Genomic DNA, 13,636 nt, shown 5'->3' with positions numbered 1-13,636 from the left:
AGTGTTTTAAGTCAGAGTTGTTTCAACCTCCAGGAAAGTGGTAAACAAAACAAAACAAAAAACAAAAAACCAAACCCATTTCCCTAAAGATGAGTTCTTTTGTTGCTGTTCTTGAATGTTTCCAAAGCATGCACCTTATTCTTTAGGACCAGAATTAGAATCATGCTAACTCCCCTAAACAGAAAGAGTTCCCAACTGCCTGTCTAAGAATGGACATCACTTTCATACACTTTATGATGATGAAGCATGTGAGTACTTCTGCACTTATGACAGTCTTTGACATACCTTTCTGTATTGTTTTTTTGACATATCTCAACTTTCAAAAAAACAAAGGAAACAATAACTGAGCTTGAAGAGTGCCAGCACACAGCAGTCCCAAAGATCCCTTTCCTGGGTACCTGGTGAGCACACACTCGGGCCCAAATGGCCTGTCTTCTCATCCAGTGTTGCCTCTATGATACAGGACTGCTGCTTAAGACTAATGCTGAGACCCAAATGCAGCCAGTATCACCCAGTGATCGAACCACAGATGTAAAGGAAGGGCTACTCTACAAGTGTGCAGACAAATCGGAATCTGAGGCTGCGACAATATGCTATAGCATGATTCAAGATACGGAGCACAGACAAATACACACAAAGAGAAAGATGGCAGGAAAGACAATGTGCGAGTGAGCCCAGAAGAGCGGTAAGAAATGCCAAGAAAAACATGTCAACATTCAGTTTATTTGCTCCTAACTTTTAAACCTTCACAAATACACTGAAATAAAGTTGACATTTACCACATGACTTTAACAAACCAATGCTCTGTATTTTAGTGACAAGTAATTCCTTATTTATAAACCCAAATTCAAGAATTATTAAATGTTTTTTAAAATAAAAACTTTGATTAAATCCCAAGGAAAAGATAATTTTAAAACCTGGATTAGCATCATTACTAAACAGAAGTACATCCAAGAGATAACACTAGTTAGTCCATTAAAAGGCTAATTTCTAAGAAGCAGAAATATGGAAGCAGATTTCAAATCTTTTCCCCTCATCCTAAGTTACATGCTACTGCCCAGAAGGCCCTGGGATGCACGTCACTGTCCTACAATCTCGCAACACATGAAAGAAACACTGTACCACAATAAAGGCAAATTCTCGACCTTAATAGCCACCCACATCTATTACTTGATAAAGTGAGTGTACTAAGAAAAACAAATCTATGTATGTTACTCACTTTGACCATCGTCTCAGGAGACACTTCTTCATCTGGAACCCAAAGCTTAGTTGTCTTTTTTCCTGGTAGCTAGACAAAAGGTGGAAACATTAAAACGTAAGCATGAATTCTTATGTTCAATTAATATTTTCTGAATAAGAGAAGAGCAGGTGAGTCACTCACCTGCCAGGTGAACTATCCCACTCCCTGGACTCTGTCCCCAAACTCATCACACAGCCTTGCCCTTGCCCTCCCACCTCATCACCCCCGCCTCTGATGGGCACTGCCCCTAACCAACCCCAGCAGACTTCCACTCCTGAGATACAAGCAACACCAGTCAGAACAGAGACCCCTGCTACAACAAAGGCCAAGCCAACCACCAGAAGAGCTGCTCCCAACCTGGACAGAGACTCCTCACTGGATCAGAGGTCATGCCAGTTGCCAGAAATCCACGTCACAAAGACTAGAAGACCAAAGAAGAAACAGAAACTAAGGAGCAAAACACCCATCCAACAAAGACAAACTACAAATCAATCATCGCAAACCCAGATGCCTAACTGCCAAAAACAGCCAGGGCAAATATGTCTCCAACAGAGCCCAGAGATCCTATGACAGTAAGACCTGAAAATTCCAGCACAGCCAAAGCATAAGAAACAACCGTAAAACCAACTTAATTAAGATGACAGAGGTCCAGCCGGGCGGTGGTGGCGCACGTCTTTAATCCCAGCACTCGGGAGGCAGAGCCAGGCGGATCTCTGTGAGTTTGAGGCCAGCCTGGGCTACCAAGTGAGTTCCAGGAGAGGCGCAAAGCTACACAGAGAAACCCTGTCTCGAAAACCAAAAAAAAAAAAAAAAAGATGACAGAGGTCCTTAAAGAGGAAATAAAAAACTCCCTTCAAGAAATTGAGAAAAAAGACAACCCAAAAATTGGAGGAAATCAATAAACACCTTAATGCCAAGAAAACCAAGAAAAACAAGCAGGTAAAGGAAACTATTCAAGACCTGAAAATCAAAATAGAAGCAATAAAGAAAATACAAATGAGAAAATTCTGGAAATAGAAAATCTGGGTAAGAGAACAGGAACTACAGACGCAGGCATAACCAACAGAAGACAAGAGATGGAAGAGAGAATCTCAGGTGTTGAGACACAATAGAAAAAATAAATTCATTGGTCAAAGAAAATGTGCAATCTAAAAAATTCCTAACACAAAACATCCAGGAAATCTGAGACACTATGAAAAGATCAAACCTAAGAATAATAGGAATAGAAGAAGGAGAAGAATCCTGACTCAAAAACCCAGAAAATAATCTGGGCATTGGTGGCACAATCCCAGCATGTAGGGGGCAGAGGCAGGTGGATCTCTGTGAGTTAGAGGCCAGCCTGGTCTACAAAGAGAGTTTCAGGACAGCTAGAGCTGTTACATAGAGAAACCCTGTCTTGAAAAACAAAAACAAACAAACAAACAAAAAATTCCAGAAAATATATTCAACAAAATCATAGAAGAAAGTTTTATTAACCTAGAAGGGCATGCCTATAGAGGCACAAGAAGCTTACAGAACTCCAAATAGATCGGACCAGAAAAAAAAAGTCCCCGTGCCATAAAACATAAACACAGAATAAAGAAAGAATATTAGACGCTGCAAAGGATAAAGGCCAAATAACACATACATGCAGGCCTTTCAGAATTATACCTAAGTTCTCAACTGAGACTCTAAAAGCAGAAGAACTTCAACTTGCAGACTCTAAGAGACCACAGATGCCAGCCCAGACTACTATACCCAGCAAAACTTTCAATCACCATAGATGGGAAAACAAAATATTCCATGATAAAGTCAAATTTAAACAACAGCTATCCACAATTCCAGCCCTGAAACCAGGTACTAGAGGGAATACACCAGCCCAAGGAAGTTTACTACACCTACAAAAACCACAGGCAATATATAATCTCACACCAGCAAAATCCAAAGGGACTGTTGCTAGAGTTTTCCTGTCTTGCCCACAGTCAGGACAAATCTCTGTCACCTGCCAGTCCCATAGCCGCTCAGACCCAACCAAGTAAACACAGAGAATTATATTGCTTACAAACTGTATGGCCGTGGCAGGCTTCTTGCTAACTGTTCTTATAGCTTAAATTAATCCATTTCCATAAATCTATACCTTGCCACGTGGCTCGTGGCTTACCGGCACCTTCACATGCTGCTTGTCATGGTGGTGGCTGGCAGTCTCTCCCTCCACCTTCCTGTTCTCTCAATTCTCCTCCCTGTTAGTCCCGCCTATACCTCCTGCCTGGCCACTGGCCAATCAGTGTTTTATTTATTGACCAATCAGAGCAATTTGACATACACACCATCCCACAGCAAGGGACACATACACACACACACACACACACACACACACACACACACACACACACCACACCACACCACACCACACCACCACCAAAACAACAGGAATTAACAATTACTGGTCATTAATGTCTCTCGATATCTAGGGACTCAATTCACCAATAAAAAGGCATAGGCTAACAGAATGGATACGAAAACAGAATCCATCCTTCTGCCGCATACAAGAAACACACCTCAACACTAAAGATAGACATTACCTCAGAGTAAAGGGTTGGAAAAAGATTTTCCAATCAAATGGACCTAAGAAGCAAGTAGCTATTCTAATATCGAACAAAATGGACATCAAACCAAAGTTAATCAAAAGAGATAGAGAAGGACATTTCATACTCACTAAAGAAAAAAATCCACCAAGATGACATCTTAATTCTGAACATCTATGCCCCAAATGCAAGGGCACACACATGTGTAAAAGAAACATTACTAAAGCTTAAATCACACATCAAGTCCCATATATTAATAGTGGGAGACTTCAACACCCACTCCCACCAGTGGAGAGGTCTGCTAGACAGAAACTAAACAGGAAAAAAAATGGAACTAACAGACATTATAAATCAAATGGACCTAATATAAATCTACAGAACAGTTCACCCCAACACAAAAAAAAATATACCTTCTTCTCAGTACCTCATGGAACCTTCTCCAAAATTGACCACATACTCAGTCAGTTGCAAAGCAAGTCTCAACAGATACAAGAAAATTGAAACAATCCCCTGTACTTCTCAGACCACCACGGAGTAAAGCTGGAATTCAACAACAACAAAAACAACAGAAAGCCTACAAACTCATGAAAACTGAAGTCTCTACTGAATGACCACTGGATCCAGAAAGAAATAAAGAAATTAAACACTTCCTAGAATTCAATGAAAATGAATGCACAACACACCCAAACTTATGGGACACAATGAAAGAAGTACTAAGAGGGATGTTTAGAGCACTAATTGCCTTCATAAGGAATTTGGAGAAATCTCACACTACCAACTTAACAGCACACCTAAAAGCTCTAAAACAAAAAGTAACAAACATATCCAAGAAGAAATGATCAAACTCAGGGCTAAAACCAATAAAATGAAACAAAGAGAACAAAACAAAGAATCAATTAACAAAGAGTTGGTTCTTTGAGAAAAATCAACAAAACAGACAAATCTTTACTCAAATTTATTAAAAGACAGAAAATGTACGAATGAACAAAATGAAGATTGAGAAGGGGAACATAACAGACACTGAGAAAAATCCAAAGAATCATTAAGTCATACTTCAAAAACCTGTACTCCACAAAATTGGAAAATCTGAAAGAAATGGACACTTTTCTCCATAGATACCACTTACCAAAGTAAAGTCAAGATTATATAGACAATTTAAATAGACCTATAACCCCTAAGGAAATAGAAGCAGTAATTAAAAGTCTCCCAACCAAAAAAAAAATATATATATATCAATCAATCAATCAATCAATCACTGGGCCAATGATTTCAGCACAGAATTCTACCAGAATTTCAAAGCGCTAATACCAATAGCCCTCAAATTGTTCCACACACTAGAAATAGAAGAGATATCGCCAAATTCACAATAGCCACAAATAATATAAAATATCTTGGTCTAATGCTAACCAAGCAAGTGAAAGACCTGTATGACAAGAACTTCAAGTCTTTGAAGAAAGAAATTGGAGAAGATAACAGAAGATGGAAAGATCTCCCATGCTCATGGATCGGTAGTATTAACATAATAAAAATGGCCATCTTACCAAAAGCAATCTACAGATTCAATACAATCCCCATCAAAATTCCAACACAATATTTCACAGACCTCGAAAGAACAATACTCAATTTTATATGGAAAAAAAAAAAAAAACCCAGGATAGCTAAAACAATCCTGCATAATAAAGGAACTTCTAGAGGTATCACCATCCCTGACTTCAAGCTCTACTGTAGAGCTATAGTAAAAAAAAAAAAAAAAAAAAAAAAAAGCTTGGTATTGTCGTAAAAACAGACACGTGGATCAATGGAATCAAGTCGAAGACCAAGAAGAAAATCCACATACCTATGGACACTTGATTTCTGACAAAGAAGCCAAAATTATACAATGGGGAAAAAAAGAAAGCATCTTCAACAAAAGATGCTGGTATAACTGGATGTCGGCATGTAGAAGAATGTAAATAGATCCATATCTATCACCCTGTACAAAACTCAAGTCCAAGTGGATCAAAGGCCTAAACATAAAACCAGATACACTGAACCTAATAGAAGAGAAAATGAGGAATAATCTTGAACACATTGGCACAGCAGACAACTTCCTGAACAGAATACCAATCTTTTAGAGGCACTAAGATCAACAATTACTAAATGGGACCTCATTAAACTGAAAACCTTCTATAACACAAAGGACACCATCAAAAGGGCAAAATGGCGGGCTACAAGAATGGGAAAAGATCTTCACCAACCCCACAACCTACACATGGCTCATCTCCGAAAGAACTCAAGAAACTAGACATCAATAAACCAAATAATACAATTAAAAAATAGGTACAGATCTAACAGAATCTCAACAGAAGAATCGCAAATGGCTAAGAAACACTTAAAGAAATGTTCACCATCCTTAGCCATCAGGGAAACGCAGATCACACTGAAGCTGAGATTCCATCTGACACCTGTCAGAATGGCCAAGATGAAAAACACAAGTGACAGCTCATGCTATTAAGGATGTGGAGCAATAGGAACACTTCTCCACTGCTGGTGGGAGTGGAAACTTGTACAGACACTTTGAAAGTCAATATGGTGGTTTTTCAGAAAATTGGGAATCAATCAACCTCAAGACCCAGCGATATCACTCCTGGGCATATACCCAAAGGACGTTCTACCATTCCACAAGGACACTTGTTCAACTATGTTCATAGCAGCTTTATTCATAATAGTCAGAAACTGCAAACAACCTAGATGTATTTCCCTCAACTGAAGAATAGATAAAGAAAATTTCGTACATTTACACAATAGAGTATTACTCAGCTGTTAAAAACAATAACATCATGAAATTTACTGGCAAATGGATGGACCTAGAAAAGATCATCCTGAGTGAGGTAACCCAGACCCAGAAAGAAAACGTGGTATGTACTCACTAATAAGTGGATATTAGCTGTTTAGCAAAAGATAACCATGCTGCAATCCTCAGACTCAGAGAAGCTAAGTAACAAGGAGGGCTCAAGGCGGGGATGCATGACTCTCACTGTGAAGGGGAAATAGAACAGACATTGCTGTTGAATGGATGGGGGAGGGGTCTGGGTAGGGTATGTGTGGAACAGGAGGGATCAGGTACGGGGAGGATCGAGGGAGAGAGTTCTGGGAGAGACTACTGGAATCTGGGGTCATCTCTGGGAACAGCTAGAAATATAGTGCAATGGGAACTCTCAGGAATCTGAGGGTGACCCTAGCTAAGACTCCTAGCTATGGGGTGACAGAGTCTGAATTGATCATCACCTGTAACAAACAAGACGTCCAGTGGAGGGACTAGAACACCAACCCACCCACAAAACCTCGGACCTACAATTTGTCCTGCCTACAAGATGTGCTGGGGTAAATGTGGCTGAGGGAGTGGCCAACCAATAACTGGTCCAGCTTGACACCCATATCATGAGAGTAAGCTCACCCCTGAAACTGCTTGGAGGGCCAGGGCTCAGAGGTGAGATAGCCCAGAGAGAGGCGAGATAGCCCAGAGATCCAGGACACAACCATACTCAACTGGCAAAAAAAAAAAGTCAATAAAATGATTCCTAATGATGTTTTGATATACTCATAGATTGGTGCCTAGCCCAATGGTCATCAGAGAGGCTTCACCCAGCAACTTATGGAACAGATGCAGAGACCCCAGCCAAACATTAGGTGGAGCTCAGGGAAAACTGTGGAAGAGGGGAGGAAAGATTGCAGAGGCCAGATGGGTCAAGGACACCACAAGAAAACCCACAGATCAACTGACCTGGGTTCACAGGGGCTCACAGAGACTGCAGTGAAACCCAGGAAGCCTGCCTGGGACTGACCTAAGCCCCCTGCATGTATGTTACAGTTGTGTAGCATGATCTTCTTGTGGGACTCCCAAAAGTGGGAGCAGGGGCTGGCTCTGACCTTTAGGACTGTTTCCTCCTACCTACAACTTGATATACCATGGCTGGCTGATATCCATGGAAGCTTATCCTCTTCTGAAGAGAAACGGAGGAAGAGGAGGAGTGGATGGGGGTAGGGTTGGGCTGGGAAAAGAGAAAGGAGGGGAAACTTCGGTAGGGATGTAAAAATAAAAAACCAAATATAAAAAAAATTACTGAATAAAAAAAAGATTTTACCTTCCTAACAATAACAGACAACATTTATGATTCATCTAACCCCATTTACTAAATAGCCCTGAAAGCAAAATTCTCACCAGCACCTGGCTGGGGCATTTGAATATCCTTTGGAGGTGTGGGCTAATCTATTCTGTAGACTCTTTTAAAAGATTGATGAGTTCATTATTTAGCAAGCAAAGACAAGGATAAAACCCCAGCATTAAGAAGAGTGTGTGCATTTGTGTATATGCTGCACTTGAGTATCGAGAGGCAGGGAGTCAACCCTGAATGCTGTCCAACTTGTTATTAGACACAAGGTCTCTCTCCATGGGACCTGGGCCTCACTGACTTAACAAGGTCTACTGGCTAGCAAGCTCCAGGGTCTACCTATGTCCCGAGTAGCTAGCTCTGGGATCACACCAGCTCTGTGACCGTGAACACAAACCAACACACTTGGTTGCCATGTGAGTCTGTGTTAGACTCTGCTCTCCAAGCTGTGCAGTGAGTATTCACTGAGCTCTCTCACCAGATCCAAAAAATGTAGTTTTAAACAAGAGGAAAGATACTTTAAAAAAATCTTAGCCAGGCTTTGTGGCATAAGTCTGTAATTCAGCTCATCAAAAGACTGAGACAAGAGAATCACAAGTTTAAGGCCTGCTCCGGACATAGTAGTTTAAGACCAGCCTGGACAACTCAGTGAAATAAGATGCCAAAAAAGAAAAAAAAAGGGGGGGGGGAGACGTAGATTAGTGGGGCAGTGCTTTCATGACATGGGTATGTAGGTTCAACTCCAACTGCAAAAGTCAAAATCTTTTTTTGTTTTGTTTTTTCAAGACTGGGCTTCTCTGCGTGTAGCCCTGGCTGTCCTGGATCTCACTCTGTAGACCAGACTGGCCTTGAACTCAGAGATCCACTTGCCTTTGTCTCCTGAGTGCTGAGATTAAAGGTGTGAGCCACCACAGACACAGACACACACACAGACACCACAACACAGAGGGGCAGCAGAAAGAGCAGAATCATAGAATTCTGGAAAATACAAAAGGTATGGTACAATGTTAACACAGTTTAAGGGCTTTACTTTCTGAAAGGCAGATTCAACATACGCAAAAGAGAAAAGAAAAACAGTTGGATTACTTCCTTTCAGCACAACCATATTAACCCTGAGGTACGATGCAGGTACTGTGACATGTGAATTTACAAAGGCAGTCAGTACGTAAGATGGTCAAGAGTTGACGCCATCCTGGAACAACTGATATCTTACTTTCATCAACAAACCAGAAAGTGAGGATTTCAGGGCTGGTGAGATGTCTCAAGGGGGTCAAGGCTGGATTCGATCCCGGGAACCAAGTGGTCGAAGCAGAGAACCAATTTGCTCCAGCTGTTCTCTGACCTCCACAGGCACACCGTGGCATGTGTGCATAACCCCCCCCCCCCCCGTGTTGTTACATAAATAAATGTAAACAATTTGTTTCTCAAAGAAAAGAAAGAAAAGAGGAAGTAAGTATCAGCTCAGGTAAGGCCCAGGCAATGTGACAGATAACCCCCAACACCCAGAAAAGCGAACTTCCAGAACCAGAGAGTCAGTGGTTGGTAAGTGTCTCAACACATGGCACTGAGACCAGGAGAAGGGAGTCCCGTTAGGTTCACTCTGATGAAATTTCTAGACCAAGCATGTTAAGAGGAACCCCAGGGCTCAAGACTGTATCTTCGAAGAAGCAAGAATCAAATCACTGCCAGTTTCTCAGTCGCAGAATTGGATGACAAAAGGCAGTGCTCTAAACCCTCCGTGCTGAGGGACTGAGTTCTACTGCTCAAGGGGCAATACCAGAACTCAAGCCTCAAGGTTTGCAAACTGGAATATAGTTTCAAATACTTAACTAAAGATAAAGTATACTATGATACTCAACTTACAAGATAATTCAATCTCCATCAGTAATTACAAATCTGAGAACTTAAAACAGATTATAAACTAGGTCGACAGAGGACAGCAAGATGTTAAGCTTTAACTATGATCACAGCAGCCACAAGAAAAGTCACTGCTGTGGCAGAATGAGATCTACATGGTGGAAAAGCAGGTGGACAGAAACGACAAACCAGACACGGGTTTCATTGTGGTACGGACACAAGCAGGACACTAACGTACATCCTTTCTATCACTACTATATAAAATCTGTTCATTTATGCAGCTATAATTAAACAATTAACTAAAAGACCATTTTTCAAAAAAGAGTTTAAAAGCTGTAAGCAGAAGACCTGAGGGTATATACCTTTTAAAACCTGCAAGATGAAACCGAAATAAAATATTCAAATTTAGGAAAAACTTCACAAATAATTAAAAATAGAGCAGTTTTTGCAAGAAATGGATATAAAGTCAGAACACAGACTATAGTATCTAATGTCTAGAGAGCACAGTATTCTACGGTAGTAGAGAAAACTACGGTGTGCTAACGACAGACTCTCATGGGTGAACAAAGGGATGACGAGGAGAAGGTAAGACTCCATCAACTGTGAAGGGAAAGCAGATGGTCCCCAGGAGGACACAAAGGGTGGGAGGTTCCTCTGGGGTGGAAACTCAAAACTAGTTCTAGACGGACTAAAAATGTACCAGAAGGCAAGCCTCAGGCTCAAACCATGGGGACTATTTATGACACTGGGGCAGAGTAAGCTTCTTACAGAGGATGTGAAAATAACAAGAAAGATCAACCAATTCAAAGAACAACACAAGGAGAGTGAAAACGTGCATTTTAAATAAGACCTTCAGACTATTCTGAACATGTACCCACTACAGGAAAGATGACGAACATGCAGAGGACATTGTGAGCAGTTGCAGAAACAGAAAGAGAGCAGCATGAATGGTAAGGAGGAGCAAAGGGACAGCAGGGACAAAGGCAATGCAGAGGAAGAGTGTAACTTTGTATCTATGAGGCGGGCAGCAGGTCAGCCATCTGATAATGAGGTCCGGTAGCCAACAGCAGCAGTAACCGAGAACCGTACAGCAGTGGACCCAGAGGTAAGGACATCTGCACAGGGCACAGGACAGAATTGTTGCAAGACTCCAGAACAAACAAGATTAAAGAAGCATGCTAGTCAGACATGTGTGAAATGAGGATGAGGAGATTAATATGAAATAATTTTTTCTAGATTGAGGAACAAACTCCAAATTCAGAAAAGTGGGTATCCAAAACAGGAAGGAAATAGAAAGTAAGGATTACTGTGTAATAAAGCCATGCATGAACAGTATTATTACATACAAGGGGGATAAGTGTAACATCCTTACATTTGTCCATATCTTATATGACATAAAACAGGACAAATTGTTAGGTTAACGGTGGCATGAAGGAATTTAATCTCTGACAAGACAGAACTAGATTATTTTTAACAATTTTCCTACTGGAACAATTAGAAAGAGTAGACCAAATGGTTATTTAAAGTCAGTATGCAAGCAATAATGAAGAATTACCAAAGCAGTAACAATCAGCAGGGCAGATGCTCAGACGAAGGAATACATCAAAAGAACTGAGTCTGGCACCAAGGTTACTTTTCTGACTAAGGTGATTTCTTGTTCTACGAGTGGAAGAAGAGGCGGCTGAGAGGTCCACCAATCCTGTCATCATGTCACAGGCCGTAAGGGAAAAATTGGGAATCATGGACCCAGTAAGTAACAGAGGCCTTAATGAGTATCTGAGAGATTAGGGAGCTCCCAAACAAATGAACCCTAGAGACAAAGAAAAGACAGCAACCTACCAGTAACTGAAGCCAAGGATAGGTGAAGTTCAATGGTACCAGCACACATGAGCTCCTGGGTTATATTCCCAGCACCAGAAAAACAAAACTATCAATCAAAAAAGTCTGGAGCCCAGTTTCCAACTCGACCAAAATGGCCTGACAAAAGTTTAACTATTTGCCAGGATCGAGAGTAAATCTTCATCGCCAAATATAAATTCTGAGAACCTCAAATGATCTCTACTTTTCATATTAAAAAGTCAGCCAGGCTAGGATATGCTCAGTGGCAAAGTGCTTGCCCCACGAGATCTAGGTTCACTCTGCAGTATCCCCCTCCACCCCCACAAAAGAACTGTCAGGTACGGTGGTCTACAACTTTAATTCCAGCACTCAAGAGGCACAAACAGCAGACTTCTGTGAGTTCAAGCCCAACTTGTCCATATCGCCAGTTACAAGCCAGCCAGGGCTACACAGTAACACCCTATCTGTCTCCTCCCCAAAAGTCTACCACTGAATCAAAACTTCATGTTCTTATATAATTTCATTTCATGGAAAACTGAAATAGCCACAATTGGGTATTAATTCACAACTCCCAAGAGGGTCTACTTCAGATCAAATGCCTGCGTTCAAACAAGATGTGCCAATGTCACTGTATTTCCGATGAAACCTTAAATGAAAGCAACCAAGTACAAGTGTCATGATGCATTCCACCTCTCTTTACTATAAACGACATGTAGAACACTACGAAGATAACCAATCTAAAAATGGAGCTCACCCGGTCATTCATGAGAAGGTCCTTCACAATGAAAGTTGCTACCAAAGACTTCAGAGGAGCAGCAAACTGATCAGGTGCAAGAAGAGCAATATGACCAATAGTGACCAGTGGTGTTATAAGGTGTTCCAGGTTGCTTGGATCTAGGCTCTTATGTAGAGGCTGAAAATGAAGGATAGGAAATATATTCAGTTCTCTACAGACACAACAAATAAAACTGCTCCTGTTTTTCACCTTTGAATTATGAACACTACAGAAGTTTAGATCCTGCGTAAGCAGCAACTCAAGCTTAAGTGTAGACTTCTATAATTAACCTATGTTTAGACGACATTAAGTTTAAACATTTTCAGTTCTGCCCAGCTCACATTTTATAAGTAAAAGAGCATTTCAGCATCAATCTTATTACATAGCATATCACTTATGACCATGTATACGAATGTGAAAGATTGCTAGGGCTAATCAATACCCACTCCTCCTTCCGAAGCATAAAGAAGATTCCACCTTGCAGCTTCATCTGCAGTTGGAGGAGGACATGTAAGATCTGGTCAAGGAAGTGGGAATGAAAAGGAGGTAGGCCACACTGGCTCACAATGAGTGTCTCTCCAGGTACACGCTGTACTTACTTGACTTAAGTCCGGCAGGCAGGACTCCAGGAGGAACACAATGAACCACTAGTCAGAAAGAATATGTGCCCCTAAGCCTTTTGAACACCAAAATCCAATGTTCAGTAGCAAAACAAAGCTTTCCTATGTATAGCTAACTGAATTTTGGGTGTCTTGAAAAATTATACCATCAAATACTAAATTCCCTAATAAGACTATTTTTCATTTGATTTAAAACCAAACCATCAATAAGTATCTTATTACAACAAAACAATGTCATACTCATTTTTAGAATGATAACTGAAAAGTGTTGTTAAACTTTAAAAATGAGAAGAGTGACTAAACTGTGCCATCATTAAGCGTCAAGGGGACGGACACACAAAATGTGTGATTGCTACATCCTTACATGTGTATGAATAAAGTACCTCTGGAAAGTCCATTACAACAACTGACAACACTCAGTGATCTGCAGAAAGTAAACACCTGGCTAGAACAGGAAGAGGGTACACAGCAGAAGCACCAATGCTTCATTTGAATAAAAATACGAGGACTTGGGAACTGGCTCAGTGGGCAAAGTGCTTAACGCACCAACATCAACAACTGAGTATGGACCCTGTGATTACAATGCTGTG

The 13,636-nt window shown here is 40.9% G+C and overlaps 1 protein-coding gene across 5 annotated transcripts in view; it reads right to left on the bottom strand.

Annotated features, from left to right (window-relative positions):
- Pds5b (PDS5 cohesin associated factor B) overlaps positions 1 to 13,636 on the bottom strand; it is a 157,653-nt gene that overhangs the window by 26,613 nt on the left and 117,404 nt on the right. For all 5 annotated transcript variants that reach the window (XM_052754599.1, XM_052754600.1, XM_052754603.1 and 2 more), the window contains exons 21-22: positions 12,406 to 12,564; positions 1,220 to 1,288 (exon numbers count right to left, since the gene is read on the bottom strand). In XM_052754599.1, coding sequence (XP_052610559.1) covers positions 1,220 to 1,288; positions 12,406 to 12,564 — 228 coding nt within the window. The remainder of the gene's footprint in view (positions 1 to 1,219; positions 1,289 to 12,405; positions 12,565 to 13,636) is intronic.

This window comes from Peromyscus californicus, unplaced genomic scaffold (assembly GCF_007827085.1).
Source record: "Peromyscus californicus insignis strain IS unplaced genomic scaffold, ASM782708v3 Scaffold_2__1_contigs__length_46816999, whole genome shotgun sequence".
NCBI classification, from domain to species: Eukaryota; Metazoa; Chordata; class Mammalia; order Rodentia; family Cricetidae; genus Peromyscus; species Peromyscus californicus.
This window is presented reverse-complemented; position numbering and strand designations above follow the sequence as displayed.